The 26,044-nt window shown below is 39.6% G+C and overlaps 1 protein-coding gene across 16 annotated transcripts in view; it reads left to right on the top strand.

Moving 5' to 3' along the window:
- Positions 1-26,044, top strand: part of STAU2 (staufen double-stranded RNA binding protein 2) — a 293,835-nt gene that overhangs the window by 77,687 nt on the left and 190,104 nt on the right. For all 16 annotated transcript variants that reach the window (XM_070477173.1, XM_070477176.1, XM_070477170.1 and 13 more), the window contains 2 exons: positions 24,216-24,375; positions 25,586-25,693. In XM_070477173.1, coding sequence (XP_070333274.1) covers positions 24,216-24,375; positions 25,586-25,693 — 268 coding nt within the window. The remainder of the gene's footprint in view (positions 1-24,215; positions 24,376-25,585; positions 25,694-26,044) is intronic.

The following is a 26,044-nucleotide window of genomic DNA, read 5'->3' as shown; positions in this document are numbered from 1 at the left end:
GATAGAAGTTTGTATTTTATTGCTAGAAAATTTTTCACAAAAGGCTTTTGAATAATTAGACTATCAAAAGTGGAAAGTAGGTGTCAGAATCTGTTTTTGTTAATAAAAGACTACAGTAAGTCTCATAAAATGTAGTTTTCAAAAATTTGTGTCTGATTTTGCCTTTTTCCTTCTCCGTGCCACGTTTTCTTAGCTCCTCTTGCCACCTTCTAGGACAAGCATATACACAAACCTTTGATTTGACTATCTGTAGTCTGACCTTTCAGAGGTGCTGATACTAGCATTCTGTTCGGAAATCATATATTCCTCTTTCACTTAAAATGTATTGTATTAAGGTTTTCCATGTAACTGTCTATACATTTAATAAATTTGCTTAGCATTCACTGTAGTAATAGACCATAATTCATTGTTATTTTTGTGTGAAGTTTGTTGCTAGTCACCATGAAGTAATAATAGCACAAATAATAATCATGGGGAAGTTTCCAAGCAGAACAGTAGTTCCTAGTCTGTGGTTTCCATTTCTTTTTAGAGGGTGTAAAAATAGAGCAATTGGGGACATTTGATCCTACTGGATAGGGTTCACTGGATCTCTCACTTTTAGGCTTAAGGCTGTCAAAGGCTGTTGGGTCCCCTTCCTCTATGACTGCTGTCTCCTAGCCTGAAGCTACTGTTAGGGTTGAAGGCTAGGTGATGTTCCGTTTTTGTCTTAGATAAACATGTGGCATTTCAGGGACACCGAGATTAAATTTCCCACTTCACCCAGCCTCTGCACCTACAGGAATGTTAATTCCCTCCCGTGGGAATCAGATGCAAGTATGTGTGTAATATATGCCCGGGAGGCAGTCATCAGTGGAGTATTCTGTATATGGGGTTAGGTTCTTCACCAAGTCTGCTCTGCTAATCAGAGGAAATGGCCACTGAGCATGGAGAATGTTTATTAAATTCAATTCAGTGGGAGGCACTTTCAAGTTTCTGGCTTTTGCCAGTGTGTGGAAGTTACTGCCATTTGCTGAGATGGGGAAGAATGGAGGAGAAACTGATTTGAAGTGGAAAGTAAGACCTCAGATAAATGTTCCAGTAAGACGTCCAAGAGGAATGGTCAAATCTAGTGTGATACAGGAGCTGACCCCAGAGGCGGTGGCAGCTGACTGCATGCTCAGTGCCCTGGAAGGTCCTGGGCCACCTCTCTGACCTCATGGATTGCTCTCTACCATGTCAGCCCCACTGTAGCCACGCTGGCTGCATTTTCCACATGAGTTGTCCAGTCTCATAGTTTCAAGCTATTTTTCTCTTCCCTGTCACTGGTGCTACTTCTTAGTCTTGCCGTTCATGGCCGCCGGCCTGACTTCACGCTGCCATTCCCGGTCCCTGTCCTGGCCTCGTGTGTGCCGTTTAGTGGCATTCTGTGCTGTTTTTGTGACTGCAGTGTGTAAAGCAGAGAGGGGCAGTGATGCAGAGTGAGGCTGGAGAGGGGTAGATGAACGTGAGCTCCTCCAGGGCTGTCCTGTGGCATTTGGTCTCTATCTTAAGAGGGGTGAGAGATGAAGGTTTTTAAGGAGGAGGGAACATAACCATAGTTGCATAGAGGTGATAAGAGAGGGGTTAAGAGTGGTTATGAGTTAATCAAATAGGAGTCTGTTGCATTAGAATAAAGACAAAAGCAAAGCATTTAATAATCCACGCACCCTGTTAAGTGTTGAAGAAACAAGAATGATGGCTCATGATTCTCCCAATTAAGGAGAGTCTAGACGATTAGAGAGGTGATTTCAATCCGAGGGTAAATGCTCCACAAGAGGAAGGGCTCAGTGTTGTGGGAGCATAATGAGTTTGTTTGGCCCAGAGGGTTCCGGTTTGTGAACTTGCATTAAATATTTGAGCAGCTTTCACAAATAATCTCTCAGAATTTTAAAATTTAGAACCTGAAGCGATATTTGTCTCATCTCTACTGATGAGAAAATTTCCCAAAGTGCCTTTCAAGGAAGTTTAGTTTGAGGGGATGTTAATGGCTACTTCTTAAAAAAAAACAATTGAGTCAATTTGGAGAATCTGGATTAAACCAAAAAGTTTCTTTACTGCACAGCTTCTCAGAACTTAAGGTTTGCTTGTGTGCATTATAAATCTTGAAATACATCTAATGTATAGTATTTCCCAAACTCATTTGGTGATGGATTCTGTTATGTTACAGATTGTCTGTGGATGTAGAACAGACTTTAGGTAATGCTGGTTTACATGATTTCCTCAGGATCTTAACTAGTTAAAGGTAAGCAGTATGGTTTCCATGACTGTCATGGATTTTTTTTTCTAAGACATTTCAGTATTAGCATAACAGAATGGCATTAATTATGAAAATGCCAGAGTCCTTGTGGCCACGTTTTAATACTGTTTTACATGTGGGGTGAATGAAACTGCTTGCTTGCAAAGTTGCCTCAGTCATGTCCCACTTTGCGACCTTGTGGACCATAGTCTGCCAGGCTCTTCTGTCCTTGGGATTTCTCCAGCGAGAATACTGGAGTGGGTTGCCATTTCTTACTCCAGAGGATCTTCCTGAGTCAGGGATCAAACTCCCATCTCCTGCACTGGCAGGCAGGTTCTTTACCCCTGTGCCACAGGGGAAGCCCCTTACAATGCTGTAGACTAACTCTTTTTAAAAAATAATTACTTCAAATGATCTTATAATCAGCAGAATAATATTCTTATTGGATTTTTCTGGCCTAGCAAATCACTAATTGACTTTTCCTCCTAAAGTAGCCAGAGTAAATTTTCTTAGATTACTTCCTCTTTGATATGTGTTACTGCCAGTTTAGTTTTGCGTAACTTGTTTCTGTTGAGAGTTTCTCTCTTCTTGACTCTATAGAGAGTTGATTTAACTTTTGCTTTGAAATATATGAACGCTTTTATGGATGAATTTATTTCTTTTAACAAATTTTATGGTTTGGGAGAAGCAAAAACAATATCAAACCAGAATAAGAATAATGGAATTATGGCTGTCTTGTTCAAAGTTACCTAAAGCATGATGTTTTTAAGAATCAACTTGGAATATGTAGATACCTCTAAAGTGCTTAAACACATCCTTTTCAATATGATTTTTGGTTTTGTAATACAGAAACTTGTTTTCATTCTGGGTCAGCTCAGAGGGTTGTAGAGAATAGTTATCAAGTATGGGTTGTTAACACCTCACTATCAACACTCCATTTATGAAGAAGAAAACCAGCCAAATATAGTTGGCGTCTGTTTCTTTTATTTTAGCATCTCATCCCTTCCCCAAATCTTTTCATAATAAATCCTCATTGTTAGCACAGATGAAACTGGGATCATGTCCTCCCTTCAAATAGCATAGAAACATAAACAGTCTCCTGATTTAAAGAACTTCTGAGTATTCACAAATTGTGGTCCTACTCCTTTGTTCATACAGGTGCAAAGAGAAATTGGGTAAAATACACTATTAAAGAAGATTGAGGGCTTCCCTGATAGCTGAGTTGGTAAAGAATCTGCCTGCAATGCAGGAGACCCTGGTTCAATTCCTAGGTTGGGAAGATTCCCTGGAGAAGGGAAAGGCTATCCACTCCAGTATTCTGGCCTAGAGAATTCCATGGACTATATAGTCATGGGGTCGCAAAGAATAGGACATCACTGAATGACTTTTACTCAGTCACTCAAAGAAGATTGACAAGTAGATTATTTAAAATCCAGAGGAACCCAGAATCCAGAGAACTAGTAAAATTAGTATATCATCAGATGGAAAGATTATACATTAACCTGTAACACCAAGATGGATACATTCTAATGATATTAGTTGAACTTAAATTTTTTCATTCTTACACCAAAATAATGGTTATAATTCATATCAATCTTTAGGAAGTTAAACTTTCAGAATTAAAAATGTATTGTGGCATTTTTAATAGAAACTATTACAAATAGTTTCCATGCTTTCAGAGATAGTTAATTTCATTCAGTTTGGCCAGGAATGTCAGAGACACCCAAAAAAGACTTTTTAAAATAAATAAGTCTTGGGATAGTGACTACTTTTAAGTGTATCTTGGAAGATACTGAGTTTAGACTTTCAGTGGATGCAACTTTGTTAAACTGCCAGTGAAATTGCAATTATAATTAGAGTTACTCGGGTGGTCTAAGTCTTTTTTAAAAATAGTATTTCAAATGATCTGAGTAGTTTTCTTATTGTATTTAGTTAGCTAAATTAATCCAAGAGTGACTTTTTTAAAAAAGCCACTACCTACATCACTAACCCCTCTTGAGACAGAATCGCTGTTATTTTAAAAAGGGAAGGGAGTGGTATTCCTTTAGTCATATAGGTTTGGGAAATGATGAATCAAGGACAGTGTAAACATTTTCTTACTGTGTAACTTCTCAGAGCTTTTGCTTTTTGTGTGTATTTTTTTAATTTTTTGGTATTACTTTTATATATTACAAATTTTTAAAAGTTGAATGTTAGTGTGAACACTGTACCACCCGTGCATTCCAGTACCCAGTCTGCCCTTGCCAGATTCATGCTTATCCTTTCAGGATATCCTCTGGCTGAATTTGTATATTTACTTTAACAGAGCATCATTCTGTAACAATATTCTGAATCTTTTTAAAGTTTGAGTTACGCCTTAAAGATTATTCCATGTTACTACATGGAGTTGCATCATTTTTTGTAACTTAGTGTGAAAATTTTAGGAACTAATAACTGTGTGGGTTTATTTAACCCCTCAGCTCCTCTGTTAATTGTATCGTTCTTTGTATTACATGTGCATACCCTATGAACCTCCACAATAATTTGGAATTTAAGTAGTTGCATATCTTAAAGAAAGTTAAAGGAAAAAAAATAGTCTTTCACATTTTCTCACAAGTTCACCATTTTCATGCTGTTCATTCCTTTCTTAGAGTCCAGGTTTCTATCTGGCTGCACTTCAACCTTGAGTTTTCTTCTTCAGCATTTCTTACAGTACTACAGGTTTTTTGGCAATAAGTTCCCTCAGTTTCACTAAAATAAATGTGTTTATTTTACTTTTATTTTTGAAGTATATTTTCAGTGAATATAGAGTTTTGAATTGACAGCTTTTTTATTTTCAGCACTTTAAAGATGTTGTTCACTGTCTTTGGGCCTCAGTTTTTTTTTCTCATGAGAAGTCAGCCATTTAAAAACAACCATAATTTTCCCTTAACTGACAAAAAAGGAAGTCAACCATCATTTGAATGATTGTTTCCTGTGTGTAATATTTAGGTTTTAACAATTCAAGTATATGTGTCTTGTGTGGTTTTCTTTATATTACTCACTGAATTTGTTGACTATGTACATAACATCTTTTGCCAAGAGATGTTTTTGGCTCTTATGTCTTTTAATATTTTATGCCTTCTTTATCTCCTTTCTTCCTGGTAGACCTTTTAATATTATCTCACAGATTCCTAAGGCTCCGTTCATTTTTTCCAGTCATCTCCCCTCTGTTTGTTTAATTTCTGTTGTATAATTGATTGTATAGTTTCTGTTGATTAATCTTGACTTTCTCATCTCCTTTCTGTTATTTTGCCTATCGAAGTGAATATGAAACTTTTTCAGTTCTGGAATTTCCATTTTTGTTTTAATAGTTCCTTTCTGAGATTTCCCATCTGTCGTTCAGTCACTAAGTCGTGTCTGACTCTGCAGCCTTTTGGACTGCAGCATACCAGGCTTCCCTGTCCTTCACCATCTCCTGGAGTTTGCTCAGACTCTTGTCCATTGGTGATGCCATCCACCCATCTCATCCTCTGTCATCCCTTTCACCTGCCCTCAGTTTCCCAGCATTAGGATCTTTTCCCATGAGTTGGCTCTTCTCATCAGGTGGCCAGAGTCTTGGAGCTTGAACTTCAGCATCAGTCCTTCCAATGAATATTCAGGGTTGATTTCCTTTAGGATTGATTGGTTTGATCTCCTTACTGTCCAAGGGACTCTCAAGAGTCTTCTCCAATATCACAGTTCAAAAGCATCAGTTCTTCAGCACTCAACCTGCTATATGGTCCAGCTCTCACATCTGTACATAACCATTGGAAAAACCATAGCTTTGACTATACAGACATTTGTCAGTAAAGTGATGTCTCTGCCTTTTAATATGCTGTCTAGGTTTGTCCTAGCTTTTCTTCCTTGAGGTCACTGATCATGCCAAGTGTTGGAAAGTTCTTAGAGTCCACCATTACAACTGAGCATGTCTACTCCTGGCACTTTCCCTCACTGGACCTCACAGACAGCCTTTTAGTTTGAACTCAGCCTGCTGCAAGGCCTGATTTGTCCTGTCATCTCTTCATTTGTCCTCTCTTCATCCATTATTCCCATAGAGCTTAGAGCCTGGTCCTTGCTTGACCAGTTTGCTCCCCCCAGCCATCCACTCTCATGTGGAGAGGACTACAGTGTATGGAGGAGCTGTTACGGAGACTGTGGAGCCAGTCTGACCTCCCTCTTCCAGGTTACTTCAGCTTCTCTCTTCTTCCGTTTCCTCAGGTGTCTAAGTGGAAGTGAGAATAGTATTTACCTTCTAGGGCTCTTGTGTGGACTAGATGAATTTTCATATGCACAGTGCTGGTGTAGGGTCACTGCTCAGTAAATGCTAGCTGTGATCTCTTCACCCAGTTAACAAAGATGTGTTGGACTCTTTTTTTTTTTAAATTAATTTTATTCTTTAAAAAATTTTAAAATTATTTTATTTATTCATTTTTGGCTGTGCTGGGTCTTCGTTGCTGCACATGGACTTTCTCTAGTTGGGGCAAGTGGGGGCTACTCTAGTTGCGGTGCACAGGCTTCTCATTGTGGCGGCTTTTCTTGGTGCAGAGCACAAACCCTAGAGTGCATGGGCTCAGTAGTTGTGGCGCAGACTTAACCTCTCTGCGGCCTGTGGGAGCTTCCCGTGTTCCCTGCGTCCTCAGGTGGCTTCTCATTCACTGCGCCACCAGGGAAGTCCTGTTGGACTCCTTTTAAGTGCTCGGCGTCGTGCCAGATACGAGACACTAAGACTACAATGAATACGATTCCCCTTTCCCCCGTGTCTGAGCAGAAATCAGTCCATTTACAGCCTTCCTAGAACATCGCCTCCGAAGAGTACGTGAATTATTCACTCTAAACATTTCTTTTACTAAAGGAGTTTAATGGTCTGTTACAGGGTCCACAGGCATTTTCAGGGGCAGCCTTGCCTTCTTAAATTCGAGAAGTAAAAGCATGTACTTATTTTGGTGTTATTAGAATTACATTTTCATAGCACAAGAGTCAAATGACAACCAAGATGATAAGATTAGCCCTTCCTCTGGTTGACGTCATCATAAGTTCACCAGCTCTGAAGTGCTCTGTGTCTGGCCGGGATTTCTCCTGCGTGTCTGGGTGATTCCCTGGGGATCACTGCGCTCATGCATGTACGCATCAGTCTTGTTGCCTCTGTGACTGGGGAGTTCCCAGTTTTACAATCTGAGAATATGTTGCAGGTTCCTCTCCTTGTCTTGCAATGACTGTGACTCTCCACACGTGAGACTGTGTAGTCTTTGTGTGTGTGTGTGAGCCTTTCTTCTGTTCGCGAGTGAATTTTTCAGAAGAATGATAAAGTGAGTAAACGAGAATAACAGAAATAAATAAAATTTCCTCAGGATGCATTCTTCCTTTACTCCCATGTGAGTCTCAGGTTTTCAGAATTCTCTGTGTTCCTCAGAATTTCTCAAATACTTCTGGAATGTTATACACACTGGGTTTGAATGACCCATTGATTTTGATTGACATCCTATCTTTCTAAGATCATATGGAAGACTTTCTTCAAATCAGTAAAGTCAGCAGATCATTTTTTTTTAACTGTATTGATCTTTTTAGTTGTCTCCATATCCCACTGTAAAACAAAAATGAAACTGTCTCATGTTCTGATCTTTCCTAAATCCAGTACATGTTTATATTGTTTCAATAGTCTTTATTTCTAATGGAATGTGATAAAATAATCTTAATACCATACCTAGTGTCATCAGGTATTGTCCACCCTGTTGCTTTCATGCTTTTTCTCTGCCATTTCCTCATCCCTCGTCTCTCTCATTGAGATGGAAAAGAAGCACCCTCACCTGTTGAGTTGTTCTCCTTTACCTCTGGGTCAGGGCTTCCCTGGCAGCTTAGCTGGTAAAGAATCTGCCTGCAATGCAGGAGACCTGGGTTTGATCCCTGGGTTGGGAAGATCTCCTGGAGAAGGGAACAGCTACCTACTCCAGTATTCTGGCCTGGAGAATTCCCTGGACTGGATCGTCCATGGGGTCACAAAGAGTTGGGCACAACTGAGTGACTTTCACTTTCTCTTTCCTCTTAGAGTCAGGTTTAGGATCCTCTGCCTCTGTTTGGACTGTATTTGTAATCATCTCAGGTGTTTTTCTTGTGATGGCTTGCTGCTTTTCTCAGTGCAGGTTTCCTGGGAGCTTACTACTCAGTAATTTCCCAGGCTTTTTCTTGGCTTCAGTTATCAGAACCTTGACCCACTCGCTTTCTTTATTTCCTCATTATTTGTTGACATTCTCACAGTCTCTGGTCAAGATGCACTTCTTCAAAGATGAATTAATTACTAGACTCCTACACTGTGGTTGACTGACATGATACAGAATAGTTTATACAGATAGAACATAGCCCCAAACATGTAAATAGATGTCCTTGAGACATAAGACAGAGAATTTTAAAAAGTGTAGTAAAGGTAATGTTCATTACTTTACATTAGATTCATCTGAAGATTTATTTAGTTGATTTTTTCCTGGTCTTTGTAATATTGGACATGTCAGTATGTCTTCTGAACACTACCTGATGTCTTGAAGTACATCAGCATTCTCAAATGACTGATGAACCAACCGGCAGTGTTCCTGGGGAGTCTCAGAGTGCTGTTCTCCCTGATGTGGTGAGGGTCCCGCCGGGGGCCCCACCCAGCACATGGAGTGAAAGGCTGGAGACCTGCCAGCATCACTGCCTCATCTCCCTGCTGGGCTCCCCTGGCAGGCATAGTTACATGGAGCTGGCAGTAGGGTCCCTGGGTTTGAGGAGCTGGTGGCAAGGCCCTTAGTTTAATTAAGGGGAATAATAAAAAAAAATAAGAGGTGCTGAAGTATCATAAAAGCACTGTGGAATAGCTGAGAAGGACGATGGGTTAGTTGCCAAGAAAGAGGAGGGCAGACAACCATGATTTCTTACTGTGTTCTGGGCCCGAGTGTAACTTGCCATGGGCTGCAGGCCAGGAGAGGACCAAGTTGGTCCTCGAGCCCAGGATTACATGTCTGCAGAACTCATGCTTTTTCTGCTGCTTTATGTTCACTCTTATAAATGTCACCACTTTGGGAATATTAGGATATCATGGCAGACTGATTCAAGGATAACCTCAAAAGCTGCTTTACCTACAGAAGAGAATTTGCAGCGTGACTGAAGTGCAATCTCTTATCCATACTGTGATCAGGAATAAACTATCTGCATAATCAGAGGTTGAAACTGTTAATCTTTTATTTTTTTATTGATTTATTTTTTAAACTTTTTAGTTTGTATTGAAGTATAGCTGATGAACAATGTTGTGATAGTTTTAGGTGAGCAGCAAAGGGACTCAGCCATGCATATACGTGTATCCATTCTCCCCCAAACTCCCCTCCCATCCAGGCGGCCACGTGTATCCATTCTCCCCCAAACTCCCCTCCCATCCAGGCGGCCACATACACAGCACAGTTCCCTATGCAACAGTAGGTCCTTGTTGATTGTCCATTTTAAGTACAGCAGTGTGTACATGTCCACCCCAAACTCCCCAACTGCCCTTCATCCCAGCAACCATAGGTTTGGAACTGCCTTTTAAAATTCTCAGTATTACTCAACCTCTTCCTTTGTGCGGTAGTCACACTGAATATCAGTGTCACAGCTTTACCAGTACGATCATCTGATTTGTTGCCATGCCATCCTCAAGGTTCATGGCAGAAATGAACATTTCATTGGTTAGTGCAGATTCTGAGATAAGGATTTTTTTTAATTTATTTTTTATTGTTGATGAAAAGCATGCCTAGATCATCTGCATCTATTGGGGGAAGGGAAGCATAGACAATATAGTCCACATAGTATTCCCTGGAGAATTTGTGCAAAAAATTAAAAAATTAATTTAAAATGACTGAAAATTCAATTGCTTAGCCTTACCTCAAAGTATTTATAGTTCAAAGTTGGCAAATTTTCTAAAAGTCCCAGGTACTCTTCTACTTTAGCAAAAGGTGCTTTTCACCCTTTTTATACTGTAAAAGGATCCCAGGTAGTTGAACATGTCCTTTTTTCCATTTCTTTGAAAAGTAATCTTTGAGTCAGATGATGGTGTTGGCTCCAATGGTCAGTATAATTCCAGTAAGTCATCTGGTATGGATTATAATAAAATGCCAAGTATATTACCAATAACCAGAAGAAATTTCTAAGACCCTTTAATGATTATTATCAATAATCTGAGACTACTTGCATTGCCTGAATCTGACAGCATGTCTCCCTGTGGCAATTTTAGGTAATAAGTTATATTTCTACTTTCAGTTTCTATGAAGTCACCCAAAACTCTACATTTGTTGTTATTGTAATGTACATGCCCTTCTAATAATTGTGGGAATGTGAAACAAAATGGTTATCCATTTGATTAATCTTTATTGCAGGTGAGAGGATAAACTGTATTTTATAAAGTAATTGATTAAATGTACCTATTCTTTGGCATACATCTTTAGATGTTTAATTATAATTTTTATGATGTGTTGGAGCCAACATTTTCCTGTAGAAATACAACTCAAGATTTAATATTGGGCAACAGTGGGAAAATGGGATTTAGTATGAAAATATTTGCTTTATGTAAACCTTTTTATGAATGCAGCTAATGCATAAGTGAAGTCAAGCTGTAAAAACAATTAGCTGGGAAAATGCCAAGTAAATTTTTATATTCTAGTGAATATCTGTTAACTACACATTTTTGTTGTTATTAAACTATATGCAAATATACAAGTAGATTCACTTAGATTTAGGTAAAAAAGACGAAATACTAGAAGTATGCAGTAAGTATAATTACTGTTTGCATCTCCAAACAAAGCACATTAATCTTCCTGCAATAACGCTGATGTAATGTCTCCATGTTACTTTTGGGAGTATTTGAAGTGGGCAAGCGTCCAAAGTTGATAGTTAATTCTGATCAGTAAAGGCACTGGAATAGATGTCTGGGTTGGACATTGTAACAAAGCAAACAATTTCTAAAGCTCTTGGAAGATTCCAGTGCAAACACAATCATGAACTTGAATCTTTTGTTCTAGACATTACAAAATTAATTTATCCACAAAGCATGTGAGACCTCTTTTAAAATTATAATCTATTATGTTTGTATTTTTTTTTAACTCAGACTTCTTAAAAACATCTACTTTGGGGCTTAAGCTAATGAAGAAACAGAAGTATTTAAAATATTTTCTGAAACTAGTCTCAAGAACTGGAAAGGATTTGAGAGGTTCTCTTCACCAATGGTTTTCAGAGAATACTCTCAGACAGCCCCCAACCAAAGATGATCTGTTGATGGAATTGAATAAGAGAATCTTTCAACTCAAAGAAAAAATAAGCCATGTGTTCCATAATTTCCTTAAGCTAAAGGATCTGTTAGACTAGTAGCATGCAGTATTTATTAAATACATATTAAAATTTTAAATTGTATTTCTTTAAACATTTTACAAAAGCTTTTGAAGTGCAAAGTGCACTCGAGGTACGTGTGTATACATACACACACACACATTTGAAAATTGTTCCTGAATAAATACACAGATGTGCTATGATATTTCATGAAAATTGCAATCATTTCCCCCTGGTTTGCCACTTGAATCAGATGGAGAAAGTTGATACAGAGAAAATCTTTCATATTACTGATGAGTCTTAGAAAAAGTTCCTCCTCTTACCCAAAGAGCTTATAGATGAGTAGATGGAGCCTCAATCCAATTGATCTTAATGTAATCTAAAGATCTCTATTCACTTGCTTAGTGTTTTTCTAATCTGATCAATCTTGTAAGTGTACTTGATAAATATTCTTAATTGTATTTCTTAAAATATTAAGTAATCTTTATTACATTTAAAATAAAAAGCTTTTAGCAGATTAAGCAGTAACTTGGAGGGATATGCAGTGTCCAAACTAAGGCAGTATGTCTCTAGGTGTGTTTTGTAGAATGCTAGTTCACTAGAAAGGGAGTTTTATTACCAAAAATATTTAGGAAGCACTGTATTGTGTATTTCCCTCTTGCGGACATTACAGTTCAGACAACATAAAGCCTATTAAAAGGCAGGTTCATTAACCTTATATCTATGATAAATAGATACCTTGAAAATTAATTATATATCCAACACAGGAAGTTAGGAAAGGAGTAACAGAAGTCTGAGGAAGGAAGATGAATGTATTGATAGGTAAATTAGAAAACTGAAGAAAAATAGAAAAAAAAACATGTATAATCCAGTATCTTAGAACCAATATAATATATGAATAGGTAACTTAATCAAGGCAAGCCATTGTGAGGCGAAAGCACAGATATGCAGAACACAGTCTGAGGATGGGAGAACACTACAGATGCACAAGAAATAAAAACTCTCCTAATGAACAACTTTGTTCAACTCAATGGGAAATGAATTCAGAACCTGCAATCATGGGTGGGGTGCTTTTGTAGGAAAATAGACACGATCAAAACTGACCTCAAAAGGAGAAAATAAAGATCCAATGTCTATACATGTAAAAGGATAAGTAGTTGAAGAGCTAACTCCCACCACCTCCCTCCACCACCTTGAAGGAAAGGCACCTGGCCTCGGTGGTTTCACAGAAGAATTTTACTGAACCTTTGAAGAATAACCTTGTTGTCTAGCTCAACAATGCAAGTTTGAAACAGCAAAGGACAGAGCTTCAGATCAGTGTTGTATTCAGATCAGTGAAAAAACCTTAATTGAAATATTGGCAAACAATTTATCAGTATATAGAAGTAAGTACCCTTACTAAGTGGTATTTATTCTTAGAATGTAAAATTGTTTCACTATTAGAAAATATGTTAATAAGATTCACCTTATTAACAGATGAAAAGCAAAAATTGTTAACTACACAGATGCTGAAAAGACATTAAAAAACCCATTCTTGACTTAGAAAATATACTTTGAATAATGGAATATTAATATAACACTGTAAACTATATATTCTGTAGATGCACTCATATTCTCTCTCTCTCTCTCACACACACAACCATCCCATTCCATCTGAATCCAGCCCCAAAGCCAGCATTATGCTTATGAGGACATGCTAGTCACATTCCCCTTAAAATAAGAAACAAGACCATCTGTTATCAGTTCCTCTTCAGTATTCAGTTGGAGGTGAAAGTGAAAGTGTTAGTTGCTTAGTTGTGTCTGACTCTTTGCCCACCAGGCTCCTCTGTCCATGGGATTCTCCAGGTAAGAACACTGGAGTGGGTTCCCATGCCCTTCTCCAGGGGATCTTCCTGACCAGGCATTGAACCTGGGTTCTCCCGCATTGCAGGCAGATTCTTTACTGTTTGAACCACCGGCGAAACCTCAATTGGAAGTATGGACCCTCTTAATTTAGGGAAAAATAAAAAGAATATGGAAAGAAATAGAGAAAGTTACCAGTTTTTCACAGATGTGATTATCTAGAAAATTGCAAGAGAACTAAAAAATCTTGTTACAGGCAGCAGGAAAATTCAGTAAGGGAGACAGGACAAAGTCAACATTCAGAAATCGAAAGCCTTTGTATTCACAAGCAAGAGAAGGGAAGAAAAATTAAAAAAAAAAAAAAATCACCAAGGCAGTTTGTTAATGGTGTTGATTACTGGACTCACCCGAAGAGTCTGATTGTCAGTCTTGAATCTGCCTTTTAACTGGTGTTCCTCGACCCCTTCAGGAGAACGCTGATGATTTTTTTTTTAATCTTTTGGCCACACCAGGCAGCATGTGGGATCTTCGTTCCCTGACCAGGGATTGAACTTGTACCCCTGCATTGACAGCATGGAGTCTTAACCACTGGACTGCCAGGGAAGTCCTGGACGCTGGTGGTTTTTGTGTGGGCCTTTGAGACACTCTGTCCTAGGGGCCCCAACCCCATCCTTGTACCATCACTCCTCACGTGGCTGGCTGTGGTGCCAGTCATTTACCAGTCTCAGACGGTGTGCCTCAGTGCCCAGAGGGACACGGCGGCAGCACACTCTGGCAGGGGAGCTCCCCCCAGCTTGCTCTGCTGAGGACCCTTCTTTCCAGTCACAAGTTCCAGCACTGCATGTCAGCTGCCACATGGGAGGCACACCTAGCTGCCCCTGATCCATGCCTGCCATTCAGCGGGGTGGCAGGAGATAGAGGGTGTCCTCTGTTACCCGTGCTTAGGGCACACATTGAGCAGAGCTCCAGGACAGTTGCAGCCTTTAGTAATCTGCCAGATTCTGCAGGGCTGCATTTCATTGGAGCTTATCACTCTTTTCTTACCATCCTGTGGTCAGTCACTTAACTCCTGTGCTTCCCTGCCTCTATCACTGAGGCTTTGCAGAACTGTTAACTAGTTAAGACCAGCTCTTCTGCCTCTGTATTGGCCTTCCCCGGTGGTTGAGCAGGTGAAGCATCCACCTGCAGTGTAGGAGATGCAAGGGATGTGGGTTTGATCCCTGGGTCAAGAAGATGCTCTGGAGGAGGACATGGCAACCCACTCCAGTATTCTTGCCTGGAGAATCCCACAGACAGAGAAGCCTGGTGGGCTATAGTCCATAGGGTTGCAGATATACCTGGGAAAGCATAACTATGCTGACTGGTCCCGTCTTAAAATAATGATCATAATCCTTAGGTGGGCTTTCATCTCTGCTGCAATCCTGGTGTATCCTCCTGGGCAAGTTCAGTCCCGTGTGCTCAGAGATGACTTCTCTGTACTATGCAGTGTCCTGCCAGCCACTCTCTTCTTGCCTTTCTTTGGGCAAACAGCAGTGAGAGGCTTTTCAGTAAGAAGTCAGACCGTGTCACTTCCTTGCTTACCCCTCTCCCCCCATGGCTCCTGTCACACGTGGAGTGAAGGTGTGACTAGTTTCCTACCACTCACCCCTTGACTCACTGCTTCTCAGGTACAAGAACACTTGCTCTTGCTCAAAGAATGCCCCCCTCTGTTACTGCCCCAGGGCCTTTGCTTTTGCTATGCTATTTGCTTAAGACACTTTTTCCTCCTGGCATCTGCATGCCTAGAATTCTTACTCCATCTCTCTCTCTATTCAGCTGTTACCTCCTGAATGAGCCTTTAACTTTGCTCCCTTCCTCTGCATTACTTTTCTTCCTAGCCCTTCTTACCAGTAGATAATGTTTGATAGACTGATTGTCTCCTGAGTCCTGTCTACCATCCCTAGGGACTAAAAGAGTCCCTAGCACAAATTAGGCCCTTAATAAATATTTGTTGAGTCAGTAATTTGATTCATATACCCCACCTACCCACAGCCCTGGCAACCAAACAAGGGCAGGAAGAGGACCAGGTTATTCATTCCTGAGCGTTCAGAGGGAGGAATGGTTTTACTCTCTCTCCCCTGTGCTCCCCCAGTTTGGCAGGCTAATTTCTGGGAGTCTGCCAAGAATGTAAGTAGGAACAGGTGACATCACCTAGGAAGACTGTCTTGTCTATGAGAAACAGAAGATTGAAGCCTCGGGAGTATGGACCTTTTTTTTGGAAATTGTTTTTTATTGAGGTAAAATCCACGGTAACATAAACTTCACCATTTTAACCACTTTGTAGAGTTCAGTGCATTGTGAATTCCTGCATTCAGAGTGTTGTGCAGTCATTACCACTATCTAATTCCAGAACATTTCGTCACCCCCATAAGAAACCCCATACCCCTTAGCAGTTACTCCCCACCTTCCCTCTCCCTCGCCCTTGACAACCACTAATCTCCTTTCTGTCTCGATGGAGTTGCCTGTTGTGGACATTTCATCTGAATGCAGTCATACAATATGTAGACTCTGTGTCTCGCTTTCATTTAGCTTAATGTTTTCAGAGTCCATCCACATTGTATCATATATCAGGATTTCATTACCAGGTGGTGGTAGTGGTAAAAGAACGCGCCTGCCAATGCAAGAGATGCAGGAGACATGGGTTCGGTTCCTGGGTCAGGAAGATCCCCTGGAGGAGAGCATGGCAACCCACTCCAGTATTCTTGCCATGGGATTGGCAAGAATACTGGAGTGGGTTGCCATGTTCTCCTCCAGAGGATCTTCCCAACCCAGGGATCAAACCAGGATCTCCTGCATTGCTGGTGGATTCTTTACCAAGTGGGCTACCAGAAAAGCCCCTGTCTGGGTTCAAATGGTAACTCAAGTGGTATGGCCTTGGGCAAATTAGTTAACATCTTTGTTCCTCATTTCCTCATGTGTGAAGTGATGTTGAGGTTGTCAGGGTGACTGAATGAGTTGAGTATGCACACAGCTTGGAATGGTGACTGGCACGTAGTGAGTTTTATGTGTTTGCTGTAATCACAGTGATGGTGGTGATGATGATTTATCTAGATAACCATTTAGGGAAGGGGCAAGAATAGTTTCATGCTGGATCCAAGTGTGGAATTCAAGGTGCTGATTATGTATTTATAAAGTGGGGCTCTTTGATAATATGCTCTGCTTTCCATAGTCCTGTTGTGGTCCTGGCATCAGTGACCTGGTACAAATTGCTGACTCTTAATGGCTCATATTTTATATTCTACAAGTCATTCCACTGATTCATCAGATTTACATTTTGAACACAGGTTTACCTTTGGACAGCGCCTAGACTTATTTCAATTTAATATTTTCTTCTGTTTGTACACCAGTACAGCTATATTATTTTAAAACATTTGGAATTATGAAAGAAACTATCATTTATAATTCAATCACTTCAAAACATCCTATTCCAGCTTTTAGTGCCTATCTTTCTGTATTTTTCTTTATGCATTTTAAACATAACATTGGGTTGGCCGAAAAGTTTCGTTCGAGTTTTTCCATAAGATGTAATGGAAAAACCTGAACAAAACTTTTTGGCCAACCTAATAATTTACCAAATAGAATAGAATATTCTAAAAACTCTCTTAAAGCTTATTTTCAGCTGCCCTGTGAATCTTTTCTAATATATCTTCATTTTTGAAATTTCTCAAGACTAAACATTCAGATCCCATAAAAGATATATTTTCAAAATTTATAGATGTGAATAGAGAAAGAACTCTCTCCTATCTGGACATTTTATATACATACAAGCTTGAAAATGTGCCAGGGACTATTTTACAGCTTTATGATAAAGCCTATTATTTTTCTATAGCAAGGAAAAGAATGCTTCGTTGTGCCAAAAAATGTACAGAACATCAGAATAACCAACAGGGCATTTGAATTCTCAGTTTTGCTTTTTAGAGTCCTTTAAACATAAATTCTGCCAACATCTTACAGCTAAGTAAACTGAGATAGAAAGATTAAGTGATATTGCTGTTTTTCAGTCCATGTTAGAAGTAAACACAGAAATTCAAGGCCTTTCCTTATTAGATCAGAAGATAACATGTTCATATATTTAAGACATAAACCTGTAGGGGAGATATGAACACTTAAGCTGGGCTGAGATTTATGAATAAGGCTATCAAATAAAATGAAGCAATTATTTTTCAATTTTTAAGAGTTATAATGTTATTTGGACTATATCTTTCTCACCTTGTAAAAATGATACTTAGAAAAGTGGGGATGTTGGAGAAGAAGGCAGTCAGAGAATAATCGGGAGGATTCTGGTTGTTTAGAAAGATATATATAAAATGAGTCCACAAAGAGAGCATTAATGAGGTAACTTTAGGGAGGATGGCAAGGATCTATAGTGTGGAAAGTCATTATAACTGACAGTCAGATATAAGACTAAGAATATCATGTTCTCACGAGAATATATAAGAATGTAAAACCTTCTGTTTGCTCAGAAACAAAGCAAAACTGTATAAGCAATGTCAAGTATTAATTCAAAAGAACCAAATACCATTCTTTTCTTTATTGTTGTAGTGACTTGTGAAATCTTGAAGACAGGCCAAATCTAAAGACTTTTGAGATCTAAAGAAAAGGGAAACTTACTTTACTTGAAACTGTGCTTGTTTGTTTTTTATAAGACTATTAGTAGACAGAGGGCAAAGAGGAATGTGGGGGGGGGAAGTGGTCTTACAAACAGCCTTTATAAAATTGAAGATTGTTAGGCAGGGTGGTACTTGAGCCCATTTTTCTGATCTGTTGCTCCTGAGGTTGTGTGTGTGTTCGTCTGTATGTGTGATCCCATGGACTGCAGCCTGCCAGACTCCTCTGTCCATGGAGTTTCTTGGCAAGAGTACTTGGGTGGGTTGCCATTTCCTGCTCCAGGGGCTCTTCCCCACCCAGGGGCCGAACCCGAGTCTTTGGTGTTGCCTGCATTGGATTCGTTGTTACCAGTGCCTGGTAGTTTACCCACTTGTGCTTATTTTTGTCCCTGCTTGGCCTAATATACCCTCAAAACACAAAATCTCATTGTGGAGTTCTGTTTGTTCAGCAGCTTGTCAGTGAAACACAACTGACGTCTGTTAGTAGACCTTATTATTAGGTTTAGAAAAAACCCTGCCTTAGATTCTCTGGCCCGCCAAGGATATAGCTAGTTTAATAAACATATGAACAAAAATAGAAGAAGGTAAAGCAGATTATCAGGAAATGACTTGAGTGGCCTACACTCTGAAGTTAGGAAGACTTGAGTTTGACCCCTAGAAACTGTTGGGGAGTTTTGCTATATCTCAAAGTGACCCTAAAATATTCCCTAGTAGCTTAGATGGTGAGGAATCTGCCTGTAATGCAGGAGACCTGGGTTCGATCCCTGGCTCAGGAAGATCCCCTGCGGAAGTAAATGACAACCCACTCCAGTATTCTTGCCTGGAGAATTCCATGGACAGAGGAGCCTGGTGGGATACAATCCATGCAATTGCAAACAGTTGTAGACAACTGAGTGACTAACACACAAAGTGACCATGGAGACATCGGTCTCACCAAGCTGCCTTTAGGATTAAATGAGAAAGAGATGCAGGAAACCTAACTGTGGTGCCGTAAGGAGCGCATTCAGTCCTTTGCTTGCATGGGGCTTGAAGCAGTCATCAGGTTGCATCAGCCATCCTGTAGGCTGCAGGCACTCTCAGACTATAGTGTGCATGCTCACCAGGGGAACTTGTGCAAGTGAAGCCTTGTGTTCCATTATCAGAGATGGACACAGGAACCTGCATCTGTAACAGGCACCAGAGATGCTTATGAAAGCGGAATCATGCTTTACAAAACATACCCTGGAAGAAGTGGTGGGTAGAAATCAGTTGACCTTGAACGTTTAATAGTCTGGATTAGTGAGTTTTCACGGCTCATCTTTTAACAGTAATCACGATGGGGATTGAAGCATTGGTCACAGAATCCTAATTCAGGAAGGTCATTCGGGAAGAGCAGTGTAAAGTGGATAACCAACAAGGTCCTACTGGAGAGCACGGAGCTCTGCTCAATGTTATGTGGCAGCCTGGATGCGAGGGGAGTTTGGGGGAGAATGGATGCGTGTGTGTGTGTATGGCCGAGTCCCTTCACTGTTCTGAAACTAGCACAACACTGTTAATCAGCTGTGCCCCACTACAAACTAAAAAGTTTTTATAAAAATAAAACCAAACTAAAAAAAATTAAAAAAAAATAAAAAACCAAACTGATGAGACAAACATTAAAAGAGAAAAGAGCAGTATAAGATTAGGTAAGTATATATATGTGCTAATTTGTAGAAATACATGCATCACTTATTATAAGCACTTTACCAAAAATAAAATAAAAATAAGTAAAAATAGAAAAAGGGACTCCATTAAATGGACCATACCTACTTTTAAAGTACCTGAGTTTGTTTTTTTTTAACCACGGGAAATGAATATTTAGAGACCAGGACCTAACACACGAAAGGAATTCTCCATCTTCTCTCCTATAATTCAATCTGGGAGCCATTAATGAGAGTGCTCTGGTTAATCGTAATAGTCATGATGGTATGAGGAGATGTGATATATAAGGTATTCCAACCACGTGGGGTAAATTATTAAGAATCATTGTTAAGTAAGAGGATGGAATGAAACTGGAATGAAACAAGTCAGGCGTCGGGTCTTGGTATTTCCTGCTGTTAGTGCTAGAGCTTTTTACTTTTTACGTTAAAAATACAACATACCTAGTTTTCCCTCTGATATTTATGCGATACTACACACACACACACACACACACACACGCGCGTATCCACATCATACACACACGCGTACATAGAGCCATTTTTGATGGCCAAAAAGGAAGAGGCCCCAAGGGCTCTTTAGTGTGCAATTAATATTTTGGTCAGAAAATCAGCAGATTGTTTCAGTATGGTTATGTGTTATGACATCATATTCCAGTAAAGTTATAATGAACAGAAATTTTGTTTGTCTCTGTGGCAAACCGAAATGAGTTTTGTAATTGTCAGCAGGCCTTAGTGATTATAGTGGCGCCCACTCCCTCCACTGTAGTTAAAGATCTGTTAGCATTCCAGCCGCGGACCTCTGTTTTCAGAAGTGTATAATTAATTGTAAACATTTGCTCTATGGTGAAAGCTTGCCACATAAGATCTCAGTCCAGGAGTAAATTTCTGATTTCAGGTTGTCTGTTTTCAAGTTTTGTAGTGGAACCAGTTAGAAATATGCATAAAATCTGTGAAGATAGGAAAACTGAATTCTGTGAGAAGGAAGATAACCTGTATTCATGATATTAGTCTGTCAAAATTTCTGCATTGAAGGATCTAAGCTAAAATAGGTATTAGGGAATTATATAATTCAATACATCAGTTTTTGCAATCAAAGGGCAAAAAGAATTGTGGCTTTAATGCTTTTTAGTCTCTGCATGTTAAAAATATCTTTTACTATAAGTGATTTTTCTTCCTTTAACTTTTTTATATTTGGCAATTAAAAATGAGAACATATGATATATAATAAAAACACATTTAACATATTTTGTCTTAATAGAAAACTGTGGGCCAAGAAACTTGACTTTAAAAATGTAAAACAGTGCCTTTTTTTTTTCATACTCGCTCTGGATTTCTCTGCTACGTTTGACATTGTTGATTATCCCTTCCTCTGACATTGTGTTGTAATTTCTTTTCTAACTCTGATCCTCTTTCATCTCCTTCACTGCCGTCTATTATTTCCCCTGCCTTTTGATCATGGGTATTCATCAGATCCCAGCCTTAGGCTCTTTTTCTCTTTTTTTTTGGTGCTTTTACACTTACCCGTTCCAGGTGCTTATCCACTCAACATGGTTTCAATTATTACCTCCCAAATCTCATCTTCAGTACTGATGTACATTTCTAGTCCTTCACCTTCAGTAAACCTTCACTGATGAGTCCCATCTGCTGTGAATTCTTATACAATGGGCTCTGTGCAGTTTATCTCAGGTTGACTATAGAGGTCTGCCACTTGGACACCAATAATCATCTAAACCTTAGTGGTAACTTGATTGGCTTTTCTTTGCTTAAAAAGAGACATTTTCCAGCACTGGGGTGATTTTTAACCTAATTTTTCAGTGTTTCAACGATAAATTCAGTATTCCTTCAAAATTGATTGTTCATTTTGCTCAGTTGCCCGATTCAGTGGTCATAGTTCTGTCTTCATTTCACTTGACTTGTAAAGTAGCATTTGATATGACTGACTCTTCCGTCGTCCTGGATATTCTTGTCCCCATTTGGCTTTCAGGAAGGATATTCTGCTTGCTTGGTTTTCCTCCTATCACTCCCTCCCAAAGAGTTCTCACTGTCTTGTGGCTTTAAATTTCACCTATATATATTGATTCCCAAATTTTATCTCCACGTTGGACCTCTTTCCTGAAATCCAGACTTATTAGATCTGAGTGGCTGTTTGACATCTTCATTTGGATGTCTAAAAGACTGAATAACTCAACATCTCCAAACCAGAGCTGCTGGTATTCATTCCTAACAAACCCATTCTTTTTGCAGTTTTCACCAACTTAATGCCTGGGCACTCCATCTTCCAGTTGCTCATGTCAGAAATTCTGGCATCTTCCTCGACTGCTCTCTCATATTCCATAGCCAGTGCTTCGGTAAACCCATCTTCTCTACTTTTGAAATCCGTCCAGAATCCAAGTACTTCCCATTACTTCCCTTGCTGTCATCCTAGTTCAGGCCCCCGTATTACTGCAATAGCTTCTTTACAGATGTCCTGTGTCTGCCATCATTCCCCTACAGTCAGATGATCCTTCCAAGGTCTAAGTCAGATTATGTCACTTCTCTCCTTGAAACCTTCTGGTGGCTAGCCATTGCACTCAGGGTAGAAGTCAGATCCTCGCAGTGATTTCTGAGGAAGGCCCTCTGGCATCTGGGCATGGGTTCCAGCTCCTAGTCTACCTTTCTGTACACCCCCAGCTCTCACCTGGTGGGAATCCTCTGAATCACTCCAACGTTTCTGACACTCGGCTGCCTCAGAGCCTTTGCGCTTGGTGTTCTCAATGCCTTATAGGCCCTGCTCCAGATACCTGTATGCTTTCCTTCTTCACTTACTCGAGCTCTTTTCACAGTTGTCACCTTATCAGTGAGACACTCACTGATCACTCTATCTGCCCCTCTTCCCTCACCCCTCAGTCCATTCAAGGGTAGAAGAAACAACAAGAATTTCTATTTTACTTTTATTGGGACTTCAGGCAACAAATATGAATGACTTCAAAAGGGTAGTTGGCAAAAAAGGAGAAAGCCACTAAAGGTACAAACGACACCGGAAGACCATGTTGCAATCAGATCTACAGCTCTCGGATAATTGCTTGATTCTCTCCAGAGACTTTCACTATTTCATTCACTGCCATTACCAGTGAATGAATTAAATCACTGCTTTTGTTCAGATGGTGTCACTAGTGTTTCTATTGTAATCTTAATACATGCAATTTTTAAAAAGTTCACTTTTGAACCTTCCCTTCTTTTTCTGTTTAAAATGTATATGGAACTTCATGGTGATCCACTGGCTAAGACTCCATTCTCCCAATGCAGGGGGACTGGCTTCCATCTCTGGTCAGGGAACTAGATCTGTGTGCCTCAACTAAGACCTGGCACAGCCAAATAAATAAATATTAAAAAAACAACATGTATTTCTAACATCCTAGATATTCTACCTATTTATTTTATTTATTGTCTGTCTTCTCCGCTGTAAGGCATGTTTTTGTTTGCTGTGATATTCCCTCATCATAAGAAGGTGCCCCATAAATAATTGTTAAATTAATAGATTATATTGCATAGCCTCTTAATTTCTTTTGTTTATCCTTTCTTCTTACAATCCCCTTACAATCTCCCCTTACGTTGGCATCATTGCAGCTTTCTAATTGTGCTTCCTCTCAGTCTCATTAAACACAAACCTGCTAAAAGTTTTCACCTTAAATACATTTTATTATGGTTCTTTCTGCTTTAGAATTGGCTGAAACTCCCCATTCTTTCTTATGGTGAATCTTCTCTCCTTAGTACTTTGCAAAGTATTTATTACTTTACAGTAGTAGCTCCATCTCTCTGCCCTTCCCACGTCTAATTATGGTTACCTTCTGCTAAAAGCATGGCAGTCTGCATATTGTCACCTTGACGGTCTTGCCTGTTTCTTGCCTCTGTGGTGAGTCCCCATCCTTCAGCCCCAGACCATTTGGCTCACTTCCGTCAAAATGTAACTGAAAATTTCTTGCCAGGAAGTCTTCTGTGATATAACGAAATAATTTTTACAGTATTAAGTTATGTTTAATGTTTTCCAAAATATGTTTTTCATGGAGATCAGCATACATGCTTTATCATCAATATATATACTGACTCACATTTTATCTTTTATAAATATATTTGTGAGGTAAAACTTTATTGAGGTTAATAGGAGGTTATAATGGATCTGGGCTTCCCAGGTGGCACTAGCGGTAAAAAATCCACCTGCCAGTGCAGGAGACATAAGAGACTTGGGCTTGATCCCTGGGAAGCTCCCCTGGAGGGGGGCCTGGAAACTCACTCCAGTTTTCTCGCCTGGAGAATCCCCATGGACAGAGGAGCCTGGCAGGCTACAGCCCTTGGGGTCACAAAAGTCAGACACGACTGAAGTGCCTTAGCACGCATGCACATAGTGGATTATACCGGCTTATTAATATTTTAAGCAAAACAAATCTTACTAATGATTACAGAGTGATTCATGTTAACATTTTTATTTTCTTACTTTAGGTATCATTGCCCAGTGCCCAAGATCTTTTATGTTCAGCTGACTGTAGGAAATAATGAATTTTTTGGGGAAGGGAAGACTCGACAAGCCGCTAGACACAATGCCGCAATGAAAGCCCTTCAAGCACTGCAGAATGAACCTATTCCAGAAAAATCAGCTCAGGTGGGTCACTGTGGCAATGTGGCAGCCTATTTCTAATAGCTTCCCAGGGAGATGACTGAGAAGACAAAGAATGCTTCTTTACAAACAGAGGAAGTCTCTGCTAGTAGAAGGGAACACTGGATCAGCTGTGGCGGCGCTTCAGCTCACCTGTGTGCTCGGTTAGACTCTTGTGTTTTGTTAGGATGGCCTTGCCTTCGAGCACTTTGGCTTAGCCTTCCCAGGCAAGGCAGGATTTGGGAAAGTGAGCAAGGATGAGAAATAACATTCATTTACTTTGCATTGAGTGCTGTGTTTTATTGAGCATGGATTACATTGTGTTAATTGACCTAGAATCAAGGAGTTTCAAGTGGAGGAGATATTTATGGATTTTTTTAGTCCTACTTTATTTTACCAACGAGGTTATTCGAAGCTGATATTCAGTAATTTCACTCATTCCCATGGTTTCAGCTGCATTCTCTGTTGACTTCAAAATGGTATCTCTAGTTCACCAGTGCCTAATAAGTCCCCTTCTTATTGAGTTCTCCACTCAGTTTTTGAAGCTAGAGGTCCAGCCTTTAGTTTGCCCTTCCTCAAGCCTGTTGTCCCTCCCCCTTTGCGATTTTTCTTAGTTAATGGCAGACTTAGCATTTTTGTCCTTGTACACTCTCATCATGACTCTTATGTTTGCGTCTGTCTTTCCACTAAGTCCTAAGCTTCTTGACAGCAAGAATACTGTCTCTTGATCTCTTTAAGGCTTACATGGTGTTCAGCATGTGTAAGGCTCCAGAAGTAGGTGTTAAATAGGTGCAGAGCCAGACGCAGAGCTCCAGCCTCCTGGTTTGAATCCTATACTCTTTCTGCAACTTAGTCTTCATAGAAGATTAAATATCACACACTGGTAAAGATACTGTGTGTGTGTGAGAGAGAGAGAGAGAGATGGAGGTCTGTAAAGAAAACTAGGTCTGGGGATATCTACATCAGATTAGTGTTTAGTTGAGTAAAAGATTTCCACACTCAGCATTTATCCTTCTACTCTGAGGGGAAAAAACTTAAAACCAAATCACAAGAAGCCTCTCAGCAAAGCCCTTGACTGCAGTGGTTCCGTGGGAATCCACAGGATCCAGTCTCTGGTTTCCTGTGATGTCTAAGATAGGTTCTCTTGGTTGTTCAGTACATGTAAAGTTTGTTACAAAGTGAAGATTCAATGTTGTCCTATTTTTTTGTGATTTAGAATTGCGAATCAGGAAAAGAAATGGATGATGACAAAGATGCAAATAAGTCTGAGATCAGCTTAGTGTTTGAAATTGCTCTGAAGAGAAATATGCCCGTCAGTTTTGAGGTATGTGTTCAGCAGAGATCTCCCATTTTTTTCCCTCCTTGCTCCTCATTGTTTTAAACAAAAAACAAAATTGACAAATAAAATTTTAGCATCCTGAAAGAACTAATGTGCTCCCTTCTGTTTGAGCTGTCTATCATGAACTGATGCAGGCCCTAAGAAAACAGAGCTTACAATATCATGGAGTCCTCCTGATCTCTTTGCCTTTGTATTCAGCCATTTGTTTCATCATAAAATTTATTTTCCAAATTTAAGATAATTTATAGTAACCTATAAGATTTGGCATTTTGATAAGGTCACATTGAAAATATTCAATATATAATTAATGTTTAGTCACATGTATATATTAATCTT

Source organism: Odocoileus virginianus, chromosome 15, assembly GCF_023699985.2.
Source record: "Odocoileus virginianus isolate 20LAN1187 ecotype Illinois chromosome 15, Ovbor_1.2, whole genome shotgun sequence".
Lineage (NCBI taxonomy): Eukaryota > Metazoa > Chordata > Mammalia > Artiodactyla > Cervidae > Odocoileus > Odocoileus virginianus.
Note: the sequence above shows the minus strand (reverse complement) of the source record. Positions and strands in the feature narration are given on the sequence as shown.